This window comes from Erithacus rubecula, assembly GCF_903797595.1.
Source record: "Erithacus rubecula genome assembly, chromosome: 10".
Taxonomy (NCBI): Eukaryota; Metazoa; Chordata; class Aves; order Passeriformes; family Muscicapidae; genus Erithacus; species Erithacus rubecula.
Window position 1 is genome coordinate 26,367,423 of NC_136662.1, and position 17,114 is coordinate 26,384,536.

At 41.0% G+C, this 17,114-nt stretch overlaps 1 protein-coding gene across 17 annotated transcripts in view; it reads right to left on the reverse strand.

Annotated features, from left to right (window-relative positions):
* PRRC2C (proline rich coiled-coil 2C) overlaps positions 1-17,114 on the reverse strand; it is a 66,813-nt gene that overhangs the window by 37,508 nt on the left and 12,191 nt on the right. For all 17 annotated transcript variants that reach the window (XM_079314035.1, XM_079314030.1, XM_079314029.1 and 14 more), the window contains exons 2-13: positions 13,409-13,576; positions 12,106-12,283; positions 8,819-8,925; positions 7,124-7,255; positions 5,081-5,256; positions 4,643-4,722; positions 4,008-4,141; positions 3,838-3,925; positions 3,454-3,595; positions 2,430-2,504; positions 1,155-1,764; positions 189-358 (exon numbers count right to left, since the gene is read on the reverse strand). In XM_079314035.1, coding sequence (XP_079170161.1) covers positions 189-358; positions 1,155-1,764; positions 2,430-2,504; positions 3,454-3,595; positions 3,838-3,925; positions 4,008-4,141; positions 4,643-4,722; positions 5,081-5,256; positions 7,124-7,255; positions 8,819-8,925; positions 12,106-12,283; positions 13,409-13,523 — 2,007 coding nt within the window. In that variant the 5' untranslated portion in view covers positions 13,524-13,576. The remainder of the gene's footprint in view (positions 1-188; positions 359-1,154; positions 1,765-2,429; positions 2,505-3,453; positions 3,596-3,837; positions 3,926-4,007; positions 4,142-4,642; positions 4,723-5,080; positions 5,257-7,123; positions 7,256-8,818; positions 8,926-12,105; positions 12,284-13,408; positions 13,577-17,114) is intronic.

Below are 17,114 nucleotides of genomic sequence, written 5' to 3' on the forward strand. Positions count from 1 at the left end.
TGCTCACTTAACATACCACACAAGTGACAAGAAGTATTTCAGGCAGAGCAGTTCCTGCCAATACCATTTTCTAGAAGCTGGAAAGCAAAAACTCAGGATTTCTGAAACTTCTATGGTCACCTTCTTCAGAATGAGGCAGAATACAGCATTCTTTAAATGAGCCTCCTTTTAATGAAGTGGTTTGTTACCTGCTGCCTCTGAAATCTTGGTGGTAATGACTTCTGGAACTGCTTAGAATAGCCTGAGGAAACAGCAGGACGAGGCTGAGATCCTGAGTCTGGCTCATTCTCATGAGTCACCTGTGAAACCTCTTTCTCATTCCGACCACTGTCTTGTCGAGTAAAGACTGCTTGATCTTCTGAAATAAACCAACAAAAAACCCACCTATGTCAGACAACAGTCAATCTTAAAACTGACAATTTTACCATAATGTCAGCTAAACAATATTCTAAAATGCCTGCCTCCTCTAACTTCACAGTCTCAGTTTCCAAAACCAGCAAAGGTACAAAAAGCCAAGGACAACCTCTCAAAACAGAGTAACTGTTGTTGATAGACTTCTGTCTTTTTTAAACTTACATACTTTGGGAAACCAACCATTGGCATTTAGGTTACAGCTATTATGTGATTTTAAAAGAGCTATATCAATAACACAGTATTGCATTTGGATCAACTTTTTTTCATGAACTAAGGTTTGGTTTTACAATCAATTTTATCCATTTCAATACAATATAACCTCACCAAGCATAGTCTAACAATTTTCTCATGGCATTCAAGTTTCAGTACAAAAAAATGAACCACATTTAAATACGTGCCCTTTGTGTCTACTTCTCTAGGACTGCTGAAAGAACAGAACAGCTGAAATAATTTGCACTGCTTTTTAAGCAACATGGGTGGCTGACCCTTCTTTAGGAAGAGAAGAAAGCCTGTTTTTCTTTCTGTATTCCTCGAAGTCCAGCCTAAATCACAGAAGCCATTTTTCTCCCTAATCTTTTGAGCTGGGCAAACAGGCTTAGCTCAAAGGACAGTTATCAGCCAGGAAAATAATTGGTCTAGATGCACTAGGTTAATTAGGTATGCAAATGAGACTTCCAGACAACAGCTATGCTCTGTGACTCAGCTTTAAAAAGACAACTCCTACTTGCGTGCAAGCATACCTTTTTCTTCCTTGTTATTCTTGGTTTCACTTTCTTGTTTTTCTACTACAGGTGCTGCCACAGGTTCTACAGGCTCAGGAACCTCATGTGCTGGTTTCTCTTCTTCTTTCTCTTTCTCATTCTCCTTCTCTTCTTTCTCGACCTCTTTTTCTTTCTCTTTCTCCACTTCTTGTTCTTTTGCCTTCTCCAGTTTTTCTCTTTCCTCCTTTTCCTTTTCCTTCTCCCTTTCCCTTTCTTTCTCCTTTTCCTTCTCCCTCTCTTTTTCTCGCTCCCTCTCCCGCTCCCTCTCCTTTTCCCTTTCCCTCTCCCGTTCCCTCTCCCTTTCTCTTTCCCTCTCCCTCTCTCTCTCTTTCAGAGGGTCTTCCCGGGAGGGTTTTGTGACGCAGCCGAATTTCTCGTTTAACCGTTTGAGCTTTTCAGCACAGGCTGCTTTGCGCTGCTCCTCCATTCTCCTCTCTTCCTCTTCTCGCCGCTTCCGGGCTCGCTCCACTGCAGCAGATATCTCTGACTGCTGCCTTCTCCTCTGCTTCCAGATCTCATCTTCATCTGGTACTGGTTTAGGGGGAAAGGGTCCCTGCCTGCCCATCTGGCGATCAGGGGGAGGAGGGTGCTGCAAGGAGACAAATGAGTCAGGTGTTACATAAGCAGCCGGTTGAAATACTACATTTTAACTATTTGTCAACACACGCATATCTTTAAAAAGCAAGACCTGGAAGAAAAAGCCAGTCCCCACCTTCCTGATCTGATTGAGACTCTCACAACCTGAGCTCAAAAAGGAAAGGAAGAGAATTGCTTGGCCTCATGTCAGTTCTCCTCCCCATCACCATCAAGGCAAAGCGACAGTGAGGATCACAAACGTATTTTAGACTGGGTTACAGGCTGCTCTAAATCTCAGACAAAAGCCCCTCAAGGAGCCAAGGAATTTCAAGGTAGCTCAGGATAAGAGAGATTTTAGTTCACATTTCATTTGGGACTTCATCTCCTGATCTCCTGTCTTGGCAGCCCTCCCTCCACTGTTCCCATGTGCCTGTCCTCTCCAGTTCCCAAGTGGGGCTGGCTAACTAAAAGCTCTCAAAATTCAGCTTTACACAACTGCAGCATGGCTGTGTTGTGGTCCCATTCCTGCCAGCCCCAGGCCCTATGATCATTCTACTTGTTAAAGGAAAGGTTTATCATTATGTGAAGCATATTTTAAATTTTCTTTTTCTAAATCCCTCCACTACAGCATTAAGGAATTTAACTCAAGGAAATAAGGACAATTCTAATCTTTCTTACCGGTGGTAGAATAGATTTTGGAGGAGGAGCAGGGCCACCTCTTTCATGTATAGAAGGCTGTGGTGGACCTCGATCCTGTTGGGTTAAACACAGTACCAGGGTTAAGCAAGCTTCTAACCACAGCCATGCTGAAGAATTTTAGATTTACTGCTTTCTACTGCATTATGATACTACACCTAATTAGGCATCTGCATTCAACACAAATCTGCATGCGAAATAAGGGCAGAAACACTTTCACTCTTAAGTACTGAGGGCTGAACAATTTATGCTCCTGCACCATTTTTCCTTAGATTCAATGTAGCATCAAACCTTAAAGAACAGCGTGATCTTTAATACAGAGAGAAAGTGCAGTAAAACCAATCCCAGATTTCCTATCTTCCTTATTACTGGCATGAAGAGAAAATATTTCTGAGAAATTTTCAAAACCAAAAGTAGCTTTTCCTGGGGGAGAGGGAAATAGGGCTGTAGCAGGCATAAATTGAGGTGGATGGCAATATTCCTCTCCTAGAGGAAACTGAAAATGGCTGAGCTGATGAATTCTACATGGTCTGTATAATATCCATTAGCATGATAAGTAAACTCACATTACAGCTAAGCTGCACTGCAGAAAGTGGACCATGATAGTAAAAACATCCCCACACCCAAGAAAAATGTATGGGCTATTTATCCACTGGAAAACCTGGTAACACACCAGAAAGGCTTCATTCAGTTCCAGCAATGGACTGACATAAGTACTGAGCCCATCAGCTGAGCCCCACTGCCTGATGCAAGAGCTCTCACCCCTCAGGGGTGTGGGGCAGGACACACTACATAAAGCCAGGCTATTTTTGTGCTGCAACCAGAGGCAGCTAAGTTGTCTGAGCAGCACCTGATCAGTTAGCACAGCTCAGATAATGCTTTTAGCAGCTAATGCCTTCCTTCACGTTCATGACCTTAATTGACCTGACAGTTTGGAAAGACACCTGAGTCAGAGCTCTCCTGACAAGGCTGTTGCCACAGGAGCTGAAGAGAAGAGCACACAAACCTGATCAAGCTGAGAGCTTTTGCTGTAAGGCCCTTTGGCTGCTGCTGTGGAAACCTGGGTGGCAGACTTGGCATTTGTCTGTTCTTCTGTCTCCTTCTGGCCATCAGGACTCTGGGAATCTTTTGATGGTGTTTGTTCATCACTATGTGGAAAGAAATAAAAAACAGAATGCATACTCCACATAGGTATTTGGTGATTTATCTCCTAGCCTCAGTGTTTCTTAGGATAATTTCTACTCCATACCCAGTTGACTGGAGTCAATTGAAAATAGTATTAAATTACTGGAATTAGTGCTACTGGAACAAGTACTTGCACTCATTTAATTTAATCTTTCCAAAGTCCAGTTAAGTGACATTTCACATCTAATTGGCAACACCAACTCACCCACTTTCCTTCTCCTTCTGACTGCTTCCTTGCTCATCATCATCACTGAAATTCAACTGCTCAGTGTAATCCACTTCACTCTGAGCACCTGATGCATAAATAAATGTTCAATTAATCTTTCAAAAACATTTAGCATACAAAATAACAGACCATTAATCTGATGTTCTTACCTGCCCAGCCTTCATCAGCCTCAGCATCTAGATTATCAAATTTATCAAGCTCTTTGAGCTCACTAGCACTAAGAATGGATGGGCGTTCAATAGGTTCTGAGCACCATGAGGGTGGGCCTCTTCCCCTTGGGCCTCTAAAAAATGAGACAAACAAAAGCCACTCACTACTTATCCACAAATGACAGAGAAAAGGTCAACTTGTATGACCATTATTTGAAATATACAGCACTGTTGTTTCAAGCACAGTGAACTGTCATCCACATGTGTGACTACCAGAATTCAAATCATTACTCTTGCATGTGTACAGCTATTATAGAAAAACACACAGAAAAAGTGGAAAATTAGTTTTATAGTGCATCAGAGCTCAACTTTATTTGGAAAGCATCAAGTTGAGGAGGAGGAATTGACTACTTTCACTCTAACAATGGAAAATCCTTTTATGGGCTCTCAAAACTCTCCCAACTCCAGCTACTCCATGTTCCACATAAGCAAAACTTGGGAGACTGACCAGTGCCAGTTCTTATGCAGTGTGTAATCACATTTGAGATACACAGTGCAAATGATTTCTTTTTAAAATTAAGTCACAGAGTTCATACCCATACAAAAACCACCACCACCACGTGTAGGTTTCTTACCTGCTAGGCTCAGAATTAGGAAATCTAGTTGGACCTTGCATGGAGGGAGGATATGCCATTCTGGGATATTGATTGAACATCTAAAAAGGGATTAAAAACAGGAACCATTCATTAAAAAGTGTCACTGCATTAAGTACACTGAAACCATCAAAGGAAGTAATGGAAATAAAGCCAGACTCTGCACTCAAGACAGTTTGCTTAATATCACGAGTGGGTGACATCAAGTACCCAAAGGGAAGTGATTGGAAGTGTTAACCAACTCCTGTTCAAGTTCAAATTCCATGCAGTAACAGGAAGCCACATACTGTGAGGTGCTGGCTTTGAACCCTGTCCTTCCAGCAGAACTGATAACAAGTCCATGCAGGGGAGAGAAAAGGGTGTAAGAAAATCCCACCACCCAAAAACCAATCCCTGCTGCTTCATGCAAGCATCACTCACATAAGGAGGCATCATTGCTCTGTACTGGGATGAGATGGGTGGCTGCTGCTGCCCATTCAGCTTGGGCTGAGGGACCTGTGGCAACCGCACATCCCTCTTGTCTCCTGCCTTCTGGCCATCATTTTCTGCTGGTGTGGCACTGCCATCTTCTTGTCCCAGAGCCTTAGCTTCCTGATCTGTTGGAGAACAGGGACATTTGTTCTTATTAGCCCCATCCCTCCAACTAGCAGCATCTGCATGGACAGAATCAGCATAAGAAAAGCCAGGAACAGACTTTAAATTGCAGATTGCCAGCCAGGGATGGTGAAGAACACATTGTTCCCATGCAGTTCTTGGTGACACAGCAGACACATCTGTTCCTATCAGCTACTGAAACAAGCAGTGGCCACTCAAGAATCAACAGAAGCTGCTTCCTGATCCTCTTCAGCCCTAGGTCCAGCTGTGTTCCTGAAGGGTCAGTGCTAAATTTATGCTGTAGTTGTCCCACTCTACTTTCCAAAGCAGAGTGCAATTTAGGAACGATACTGATCGACAGCATAAGAAAACAGATTTAGCTGTGCTAAGTGGGCCACTGTTGACTCAGTGTGAAGATGCTGTCAAGGCAAAGATCAAAGTTCCTAAGCAGCACAGGCCTACCAGGAAATACTCAAGCAGCTCAAAAAGAAAGGTAATGCACAAGTATATGTCCAAGTGAAGACAGATATAGTCTGGTTTGCATCTCTGCCTGGTAAGGATGGCTTAGAAGTGATAAGGGCTGTACTTGTGCTGTATCTATCAAATTGTCCAGGGAAAATCAAGATTTTAATGACCTATCATTTGTGCCAGGCACTCCATTTTTTTAGCAGTTTCTACCTGCGGAACACAGGTTAAGACAAAAAAATCTCAGAGTAAACTCAGCAGTGCTCAGATCAATGGAGACCAACAAAAATTCAGAGCCATACGCTGCAAAAAATGTTCCTTTAGGGACACAAACTCTTTAAGCAGTGTTAAACTCTGCTCCTGAGTATCCATTACAGTTCTTGCACTTATCTTTGCTGGGAAGCACAGCTGCTGAAGGGGGACTACTTGCCAAGCTCATTTAGCTTTCTGCTGTCAGACAGGAAAGAAGAGCTTAATATAGCATGTACAGTGCTGACCAAAACTGTAACTGCCTGCAGGAGGCTGAACAGACATGTAGCTGCTCTCACTTGGTGCTGGACATCTCTCCCATTTCCTGACAATTTATTCTTTAGAATAAAATAAAGAGAAGACATGAACCTTGGTCTGCAGGGTCTGTAACAAGGAAAGGAGTTACAGATTTCCTGAGAGCCCAAGCCCTCTAAAGTGCCTATCACTGCCACAAGACACTGCCAGCCACAGTGCAGGACCTCCAATCCATCAAACCTCATCAAAACCAAACTTTTGAGGGAGAAAGGAATATTGTTTTCCACTGGCAGCAAGCAGAGTCCTAAATACCTTCCCATTAAAGGGATCTGGGGAAGAATGACATTTCTTTCCTGAGAGTTGCAAACCTAGCACAGTTATGGTTGTTTTCACCAGATCTAATCCCTCACTGCTGAAACAGATCCAGCTGGTCAGAGCACTGCATCCAGGAGCTGAGGATGCCAATGCCTTTCAAGGTACAACCCACTCTTTTGGTATCCTGTAGACTGAACTTCCTCTTCCAGGAATTTTCAGGCTTCACTCATAAGAGTACTAAGCACTTAAGGCCAGCCCTGATTACCATTTGTGTAATTAGTTAATTCTAGGAGAGTTCTTTAAAGAGGTATCTCACCTGCTGTGACACAGTATTGTGCAACTAGCAAATGATCCTCAGAGCACAACTACAGTATTGAGTAGACTGGGAAAATGGGAAGTGATAGGATTAAACTCCCTCTTTTCCACACACCAGGGACACAGAAAAGCAATATAAAGCCCCAATATTCAATTCTTCCATCTAGGAGTGTGCTGATTGAAACAACATATCCATCAGTTTCTTTAGCACAAGCAGCAAGCTCCACACAAACCAATCCAATTTCTCAACAATCTGGAGTTCACACTTACTCTGTGGTCGCTGGTTGCCTCCTGATCCATCTTCAGCTGCATCCTTATCTTTGCCTGACTTTTCCTGATCCCCAGCTGCCGGCAGACTGGGGAATTCTTGCTGGAAATAACTATTGATTGGAATAGGTGGACCTGCACAGTAAGAGATTCAGAGAGTCACAACTTGCTGTAGTCAAAACAGTTCAGAAAGCAACAGAAGCCTGATCATCCTTTAGAAGTGAACATTAAAGATGTAAAAGAAAGTTAAACGTTTAATTGTTAAAGCCACAGTCATTTACTGGCAATGTAGAGGGTGCACATTTGCTATCAAAGTTGTTAAGTAAGCTTTCTTTTGCTGCTTAAGAGCATGAGGCAGCTGGAGAAATTGCAAGTCCTGAGAGCCAATGGCAGCTCAGGAAAGCAGGAGCACAACAGGTGGATCCTGAGTTTCCAACCCACAACAGCAAGCAGCTGCTGCCAATTCACATCCAGTGCTGCTTCTTGAAACAGCAAACCCAGTGCTGCATTAATTGAATGAAATGAGGATGCCATCTGGGCTTGGCACACCAGCTGCCATGGTAACTATGAAATAATTAGCTAAATGCATTTTGAAGCTACTGAGCCGAATCACTATTTCCTGTGTCATGGAGATGATCTTATCAGCTTCTGCAGGATCACTCTGCATCAGTGTTAATTCTTTTTTTTATTCCACAGAAATCCTGTAAAAGCTTAAAGAAGAAAAGTTTCTATATTTGACAGCAAAATACTGAACAATAAGCAGCAGGAAATGGAGAATTTAGAGTTGTCACTTCTAATTCTCAGTGCAAGAAAAGGCCCAACTCATTAGATATGTGATGTTAAACTCCATATAATATCTAGAAAAATTATCTCCATTGTATTAATATTTTATTATTTTAAGATGACTGTTCAGAAAAGAACTCAATTTTTCCACTGGAAAGCCTAAAATTTGTTTTATAGCCACGAAAAGCTCACAAGCCTCAAACTTAAGGAATAAAACACATTCTTCTGTCTCCATTATGATAAATTTTAAGTTACATCTCACTCTACAAGCATTTAAAAAAATCTGCTGAATATTTAGTTATTATGTCTGTAGTGAAAACACTCAAGCTGACAGTTCCAATGACGGAAACAATTTTCCATCCTTTCATCCAATTATGTTAAATAACCCTCAAACCACACCTTTAATGTTTTTCCCAGAAAGAAAATTACTTAAACACTATCACTTTGATAGTAAAATAACAAAGGAATTTATAAAATGAAGGGAAAAGTATTGCCCTTTCACAGGTTTAAACAGAAGTGAAACTACATGCACTTTGCACAAAATGATCCAAAACTATGATCAGAACAACCACCAACTGTTTAAAAGTCTCCTTCCCACACCAAAATTCTTGGTATTCTAAGAACTGACAGTGATTTGCCCTCCTCACCACAGCCACATTGAAGATTTTATGGTCCCACCACCACTTCCCTGTCAATTCAACACAGGTGACTACACCAGCCTTGTGGAAGACAAGCTGATAACTCCAGTGACTGGGGATGGGCTCATCTCCCAGCCTGGAATGCTGCTTCCACAACTTTCCCCAGTCCCAAGTGGCCTGGCCAAGCCTCAGGGGTCTGCTGAGTGTGGGGGTCTCTCCCAGCACAGCCCCAACCTGGTATCCAGTGCAGAACCCCTCCACCCTGAGCAGCACTCACCATCTTGTCCCCCTGGCTTGGTGTTGGCCCAGGATTTGGCAACAGGAGCTGCTTCTGGAGGAGCAGGAACAGCAGGTTTTGGCTGTGTCTGCGGCACGTCTGGCTGCCTGCAATGAGAGGAAAAGCACTTGTGAATACAAGAGGATGAGCACACAATGTCAGGATGGCTACTGCAAACAAGGGAATAAAATAAGGGAGCTCTGCAGCAGAACCACCAATAAGTACTTTTCCTCAGAAAAGGCCTTTTCTTACATGAAAGGAGTTGTTATAGTAACAGTTAAAAAATGGAATAAATTAGCTAATTATTTCAAGATTCCATTTCCCAAAGGGAGCAATGAATGAAAATGGCTGGGAAGAAAATGCAGCCAGGCATGAACTGAATTACAGCTTCTAAAGAAGTGTATTGGACAATCAAAAAAACAATCCATCTACAACCATCAAAGGGAATAATTTAGATTAATGTTCTCTTGCCTTGGGAGTTAACAGAGGAAAGCTTTTCAAGACCACCATGAACTGAGAAAAAGAAGGCAAATACATGTCAGAAATTACCAAATAAAAGGAACTGATAAGGAAAGCTAAAGACATCATGAAAAAATCTATGGCTATCATGAACTGGAGCCCAGTCTTAAGAAACTATCCCTGTCTCACCCAATCAACAATCAAGAGGCACAAGCACTCTTTTTGTCCAGTGTAAACAAGCCCTTTCCAGACTCAGTCATATTGTTCCAACTTCTTTCAATAAAGGCTATTTCTGAAATCTGCACATTCAGGTAACTCAAGACTCAAAGCATTAGTATTCAAAACCAGGTAAGCCTAACCCTCCAGCTCCTTAGTAGGAATTTTTGATAAAATAGGAACTATGGGACAAATCCTGTAGTCTAGAATCACTTTATTACACCAGTGAATTGAGCAGCAGTGTGGTACTATGTCATTTAACTGAAAAGAAACAACTAAATACTTCAAGTAGATCCTAAAGTGATCCTACCACTAAGAAATCAGTTCCATTTGGGTTCTGCAGTGATCCACCCAAAGCACTACACAGGACTCTCAGAACTGACAGAGAAGCAAATATCATAAAAAGGATCACAGAAACACACAAGCTTCTCATAGGGAAAACTAAAGGCAATTTTCATGTTCCAAGAGAGAACCACAGTCTAGAAAAATCCCCAGTTCTCATTTTTTTTCCTGTTTTTCACTTGTATGTTCTTACAGCTGCACATTTTCTAAGCAGGCATTGGGTAATTTATGACTTACATGCCTGTACTTTGTGACACAAGCAAAACAAGGAACAAGACAGTTAAAGAATCTACTCCCTGCATTTCTGTTTCAAACACAAGCCCATTTAGAACTTTAGTTATCCAAGCACTGCCCTGCAAATATGGCTGAGGGAAAGAACTCAGCTGAATTAATCAAACCAATACACAACAGCCTGCACTATCCAGGAAAGAGACTGAGGCAATACCCACAGAATGAGTGACAATTTGAGAAAGCACTAAAATAATTTTTCATCATTACAGGGAACAACATATTCATGTGAACTCCACTGCAATGATACAAGAGAAAAGGCATTAAACTAAAGCAAGGTGTTATCAAGATGTAACCTTTATCTGCAACACTTCTGAGAGAACAATAAAACACTTCACATGTAAACAGCAGCATTTCAAGCACAATGAAATAGCACAAACACAGCAGTAGTCAAACAAATGATCTTAAGATCTGAGCAAACACATCAGCTGGTTCAAATTAAGGAGAATTTCCTCATGGCCTGGGCATACACATCTGTTCCTGGGAACAAATCTCTCCCCCATTAGTTTTACTTTTATGTGGACTCTGAGGCCTTTATCAGAGGAATACATGTGAAAACACAAACATCTTCCAGCTGCAGATAAGGGACAGCTATTTATTTATTTGTAAACAGAACAACTACTGGTATCTTGTGACACATGGCCAAGGAAAGGCCTGTTTTAGTCAAACAAGCTACCAGCTCAACAGATTTAAAAGGGCAAAGTGTTAAGTGACCTTGAAGTACAGGCAGATGCTGTTAAAACAGGGCAGAAAACTGTGAATCTGTAGTTTCAGAAGTTTAAAATAAAAGGCTAAACATGATATGCCTGAAGTCTAACAGCTTTTTAGAGAGATGTCAAAAATTGGTATTTAAATATAGGAATGTATATAAGGAAAAATAGAGGGAGAGAAAGATGGGAAAGGAAACCTTTAAGCTTCATCTTTTGCTTTCACAAGCACTAGGAACATACAACCACTGTACCTAAATTCCAGTGGTTTTCAGAACAATTTGTAAGAAAAGAATTAACACTTAAACGTTGCTTCTACTTATGTAGTGAGAATCACATCCTATTTCAACTAACATGGTAAAATAGAATTGCTTTAAAATACTTTCCAGTTAGAAACTGTGAAGTTTCAGTTTCTATTTAGTTTCTTTTTGTGCAGGGCCAAGAGTTAGACTCAATGACCCTGATGGGTCTCTTCCAACTCAGCAGATTCTATGACCCTTTAATTCTATTTTCTTTAGCTGTACAAATGTGAAACAAATCTAACACATGAAACTGCACTAATCATGGGAAATTTGTTAATACAAGGCATACAGTGCATCAACACTGCCACAACTTCTGTCTTGTTTCTATAAGGTGTGGGAGGAGTCTGGAACCATAGTGTACAGATTAAGATAAAAAAAAATCTTGAAAGTCTGTAGAATTTATGGCATTCTAGCCAAAAAAAAAAAAAAAAGTGCAAACATTAAGAACCATAAGGAAAATAAAGCAGATTTAAACAAACATATGCAAACCAAGAATTTTGGAGTTTTTCCCTGCCATACATCAGCACAAGCACAATTAAGCAGATTTTTGCATGCTCTTGTGGACTTGCAAGCTATTCTCTGATTTTCCTTGTTCCTTTTCTGTGTTCCTTGGGGTTTCAAGACAATTTTATTTAAGGTGATGACACTGATCTTACAAAAACATGCTGAAGTATTTCCTGTCAGCAGACATCAAAACTTACATGTCCATGGATATATTCTTCCCCTAATATGGAATTTATAAGCAGACCATTCACAACTTATTTGTGAGAAGTTTTTTTTTATTTTTTAGCTATCCCTCTACCAGCAAGATTCTTTCTCACAGACATTAATAGTGGTGCTATTTTCTCTCTGGTAGCTCCACCAAGGACACTCCAGTGTAGCCAATTTCTTCCCAAATCCTGCCAATCCCAAGTTTTGGGCAAACCTGAGAGAAATGGCCCAGCAATCACAGCAGAGCTCAGTGTTCACTTACTTCTCTTCTTCGTGCTGTTCTTGTTTTGAAGCCCATCCTGTGCCATCTTTAGGCACAATGTTCACATTGGGGTCGTTGCCTTTGTTCTCTGCTTTGAGGCTGGGCAGATTAGCTGGGGGAGGCATCCTCCTGGAAATAGCAACTTTTCCAAGACTCTGCAATCCATGGCGTGCGGCAACTGCGTGCCAGAACAGAAAGTGCAAGTTAACAACTCTGTTTAGGCAGCGCTACATAAAAATGTTTTGTAAGAAAGTCAGAAAAAATTAGGAGTGTTAAGAATTAAAAGGCTTCAGAATTTAGTATTTTTAAAAGGGAATTGAAAACACTTGGTTTGGGAAAATCTGAGTACTTTCTGAGTGGTGAGTCATTACGGTTAGCCTATTCCAGAGGTTAAAAAGGATATATAACCCCACCTTTACACAAAACATTCAGTGGCAAAAAGCTAAAGAAGCCATTTATAATATGATGTTAATGTCAAGCATTATTCTCCTGCTCTTTAGAAGCTTAATGCACATTGATGAATCCAGGAATACCTCTATGGGTCCAGCCCATTTCTTTTTTGCTGCGAATTTCAGCTGGCAGATGCTGCCCTTGCAAAAACATTCCTACAAATTGTATTTACTCCAGACCACAAGTACAAAGCTAATGCACCCCACAGGACTTTCAAGCTACCAAGTAACCAACTCAGGGAACAAGCACACTGCCCTGGGTAAGCTGTATCATAACAAACAGTTCAGTTTCAACTTTCAAAAATAATACTGTTGAAAGCTTCAACTAGCTTGGGCACTTTTTCCCTTTTACACACAATTTAGGCAACTTTGTCAAGTCAAGTTCAAAACCTTCAGAATGTAATTTCCCCCTGGCTCTCCATTCAATGACTCATGAAAAACCAGGCTCACAGTCACTTAATATTTGAGATATCAGTGTAAGTTTTATCCAGCTGTTGTTCAAAAATCAAAGTCGCTGAGCTGGAAGTGAGCATTCCCTTTTCCTTAATTAAACACTTCCAGCATGGCAAATGTTAATGCACTAAGATGTACAGCTGGAGAAGGGCACATCTTTATTTACCCACATTTTACCTCCTACTAGACTGCAAATGCTGTCTCTCTGAACTGACACTCCTGTTTACAGCTAAGCAGAAACTAATGAATGCTGCCTTCCACAATCCTTCCACTTCACTGCTGGCACCAAGCAGTTATGAAAAACCATGCTGTGGTTAAGTGCTCATATACTCTGCACTCTTAATTAGCACTGCAGTAATGATGAAACTGAAAGAATGCAACTCTGAAGAGAGCTTACTCACCTGTGGTTTTCTGAGTTTCCAGTGACTTTCCCTTGTAAGTATTAAACAGACTGAGTGTTGCATACTTTGTTTTTCCATCCTTTGCTTTTGTACTCTGGCCTGACTTTTCCGACATTTCGCTGGAAACTCATCGAGTCTGGTACCTCCCGTTCACTCCTCAAAATCTGCCTGTAAAGAAAAATAACAGAAAAGTAGAACAATTTGAACAGAAGCCAACTCTTAAGTCAGAGTTCACAGTGGACAGCATATTTAACACCATTAGCACTGTTTCATTTAAGAATTCTGCAGGATGCCAAGGAATGCATTAACTCCAGAAACCTCATCCTTATGTAACGCCAAGAATTTTGAAGTGTTTCTATCTCTTCAATATGAGCGTCACAAAATCAGGAAAGTCAGCATTTAATTAACACCAAACACTGCTAAAGTGGTAAATATCATCCATGATTTAACTAGAAAATGAATAATAAAAATCCAATCCCAAACTCCACAAACACACAGAATTTCCACCAGCAGCTCTTTCCCCACTGGGGAAGCTCAATGACCTCACCCACTCCCAAAGCCAAGTACTGAGACACAATTAACAGATACTGCAGTACAGCATTTCTGCAATTTGCTTCTTTTTTCCCCCAATTAAAACCATCATGAAACACACCAGACAGAGACTAAATACAGAGAGTAAGAATTTTTTGTTTGTCAAAGCCAGAACACAGTATGCTCAGATGGGGAGAGCGAGAACTCCTTAAACCAGGAGTTACACTATTCTTCCTGCAGCAGTAAATTGCAGGGCTGGTGCAGCAGGTCATTTCTCTCCTCCCTCCTTCCCCTAGAATAACAGGCCTTGAGAAAAAGAACCCAGCAATTAACTGTGATACTTCTCTAGAAGTTCTTGGAAAGAACTTACAGAGTTGCTGCTCATCACCAGGCAGGAACACAAGTGAGCATTCACTCAAACAGAACATTACTATACAAGTTGATTTCTGTTAACAGTCAAAAATCCTGCTACTCTCTTCACAACAATAATTTTTAATCTATTTCTATATGAATTCCAGAAGAGTTATATATGCTGAAAGACTTGTGTTTCATTCTAAAAGCATGCAGCAAGAAGCAAGACATCCTGCTCAAACCCTTCAGTGATCAAACTCCCATGTCAAACTCAGAGCTGCAAATCTTCAAAGGGAACTTGACTGACATTCAAGGTGTCTGGATTAAGAAAAATCTGCAAGGACAAGTAGTCTAAAGAACAAAGCACTTACTTGGTCATGACAGACATTCAGCAACGTCAAAAGACAACAGAAATTTCATTTATATAGGTATGGTAACATTTCCATCCTCCTCAGCCTTCTACCTCAATTTAAAAGTCATGATTGAAGAGATTAAGATGGCAAATAACCTTGGGATGATTCAACTTCAGCATAACTTGGGCCAGCAGCTTTTCTATTGCAATCCATGCACACTGCTGCAAAAGGGACAATCTCCAGCCTTGTATGGGGCCACATACATGGCCAAGAAATATATTCTCCCCTCAGAACAGACAGCAACTCCCAGATTAGTCAGAATTTGGCTATTTCAACAGCAAGTGTTACACCAACAGTTATTCTATGTGTCATCCAAAAATATGAAATGTGGGATGGGAGCAGGGTGAACCCAGCCCACCAAGCAAAACAGACTTGGGCTACAAATTTAAACTTTATGAAATAAAATTTAAACTTAACACTTGAAAGAACCTGTGAGCATAGTGATGATTGTAGTGTGTGACTTGATACAGTTAAAGTTGGTTTGCCAGCCTGTGCTCCTGGCAGTTACTGCCCAGTATCTTATCTGATGCTCCCAGGATGATTGTGGTGGATTCTTCACCATAAATATGAGGCTGGGAATGGAGAGGACAAAAGAGTGGAAGGGAAAGAATCTGCCAGGTTCTTTCACAGACATTTTACTGAACACCTTATGGTAAACTGAGTCTCCTTATAAAAGAAAAAGCCAGTGCAGAGTTTCATGTCAGATCTAGACTCAGCCTGATGAACAAGTCTGCCTGGATTGAGGTCCCCAGACAGGCTGAAAGCAGGAATCTGGCCATGAATAATACTGATGGGCAAAGCTTGACATGTTGAATTGCAAATAAGTATTGGGGCAGCCTGGAGAGTGAATGGTTGCTTAAAATCTGCTCAGTTGGTAACTCCAAAGATAAGCCTGCCTAAATTAATGTATTAGACTGGGTGGGTTTTTCCCTGTGAAGATATATGAGTAGTGAGCTTTGGCTTCCAGTGAAACCTTGTGGCCTCAGTGTAGTTTTTTTTGGATGGATAAGGGACAGCCTAGCAGCCAAGTCTGTGGCTGGAGTCTGATCATGTGTTATGATAAAGAGTCCACCACAATCCTCCTGCAGCACCAGAGAAGCAATTGCCAGGAGCACAGGGTGGCAAACCAGCTTTCAGGTGAGCCTGTAACTGTATCAAGTCATACACTACAATCACTACGCTCACACATTCTTCTAGGTGCAAACAACTCATCCAGAGTTTGAATTTTTGGCCCAAGACTTCTGCTTTAAGATAATCTTTTGTCATATCTTCCAAAGCCTGCACCTCTGGTAGAGATGAAACACTGAAAATCTTAATCATAACACTCATTTTTACAGAGCTAGGCAGACTTCAGACTTGGGCAGACCTTAATTGTGACATTTGTTCTTTCTGGAACGTTTGACAGCTTCAAGAACAGAGGACAGTGAACACATTCCCCAAATACACCTTCTTAGTTAAATTTACAAAAATTAGTCTGCTCATTACAGCTGAGCTCTATGCCTTTTATACTAATAAAATTCATACTGTTTGACAAGTTTTTCCTCTTACACTACAAAGAAAAAGAAACTGAATGTTTTACAACTATTAAAAATGCACATTCCTCAGTAATCTGGATTGCACAAAATAAATAATTTCAATTAGGCAGGTCAATATATATGCATTTAAGTACATTTAGACCTGATACTAGTTGCCAAGGAAGGTATTCTTGCAAAATTAGACTTTAGACCAGGCACTCAAGCCAGGGATGACAAATCCTCCCTCTGAAGAGCCCATGTGGCCTTCAACAAACATCCTGCCAAGTCACACATTAAACAAGCACTCAGTGCCATCTGACTACAGGTATGAAGAGACAGCTGCAGGATTTTGAGCCATGTGAAACTATCCAGCTCCAAGATTGCCTGCCTTTTCATCCAAACTTTAGTTGTGTATGCTACATTCCTACACCTGAGCACCTCTGAAGTGTTTCAACATGAGACACATTTAACCTGTGCATACAACACAACTTTCCTCCCCAGGTGATTCCCAAGCTGCCCAACATTTCCATATTTTATTATTTTCAGTCAAATGCTTATGAGTGAAGTGCTGCTGTGCACTAGGTTTAGGCTGTGTGCACCTCTGAAAACACACACAAGATGTCAGAAGCACTTTCCAAGCTAAGTAAGCACCATGACAGCCAACAGAAGGACAGGAACAGCACAAGCCATAATGGCACTTGGCAGGGTTCACTGCACCATTAAGATATTTAAGCAAGTCAGCTGTTCATTCTGAATGATTACAGTTATATTATTCACAATTGCAGAGTGCACAATGCTTCCAAAATTCTGGAGCAAAAATTTACCTTTCAGCTGCTCTGCAGTATTATTAACTAAGTTAACTGAACTTCATTGTGGCTTGAAGATTTTAGGGTAGAA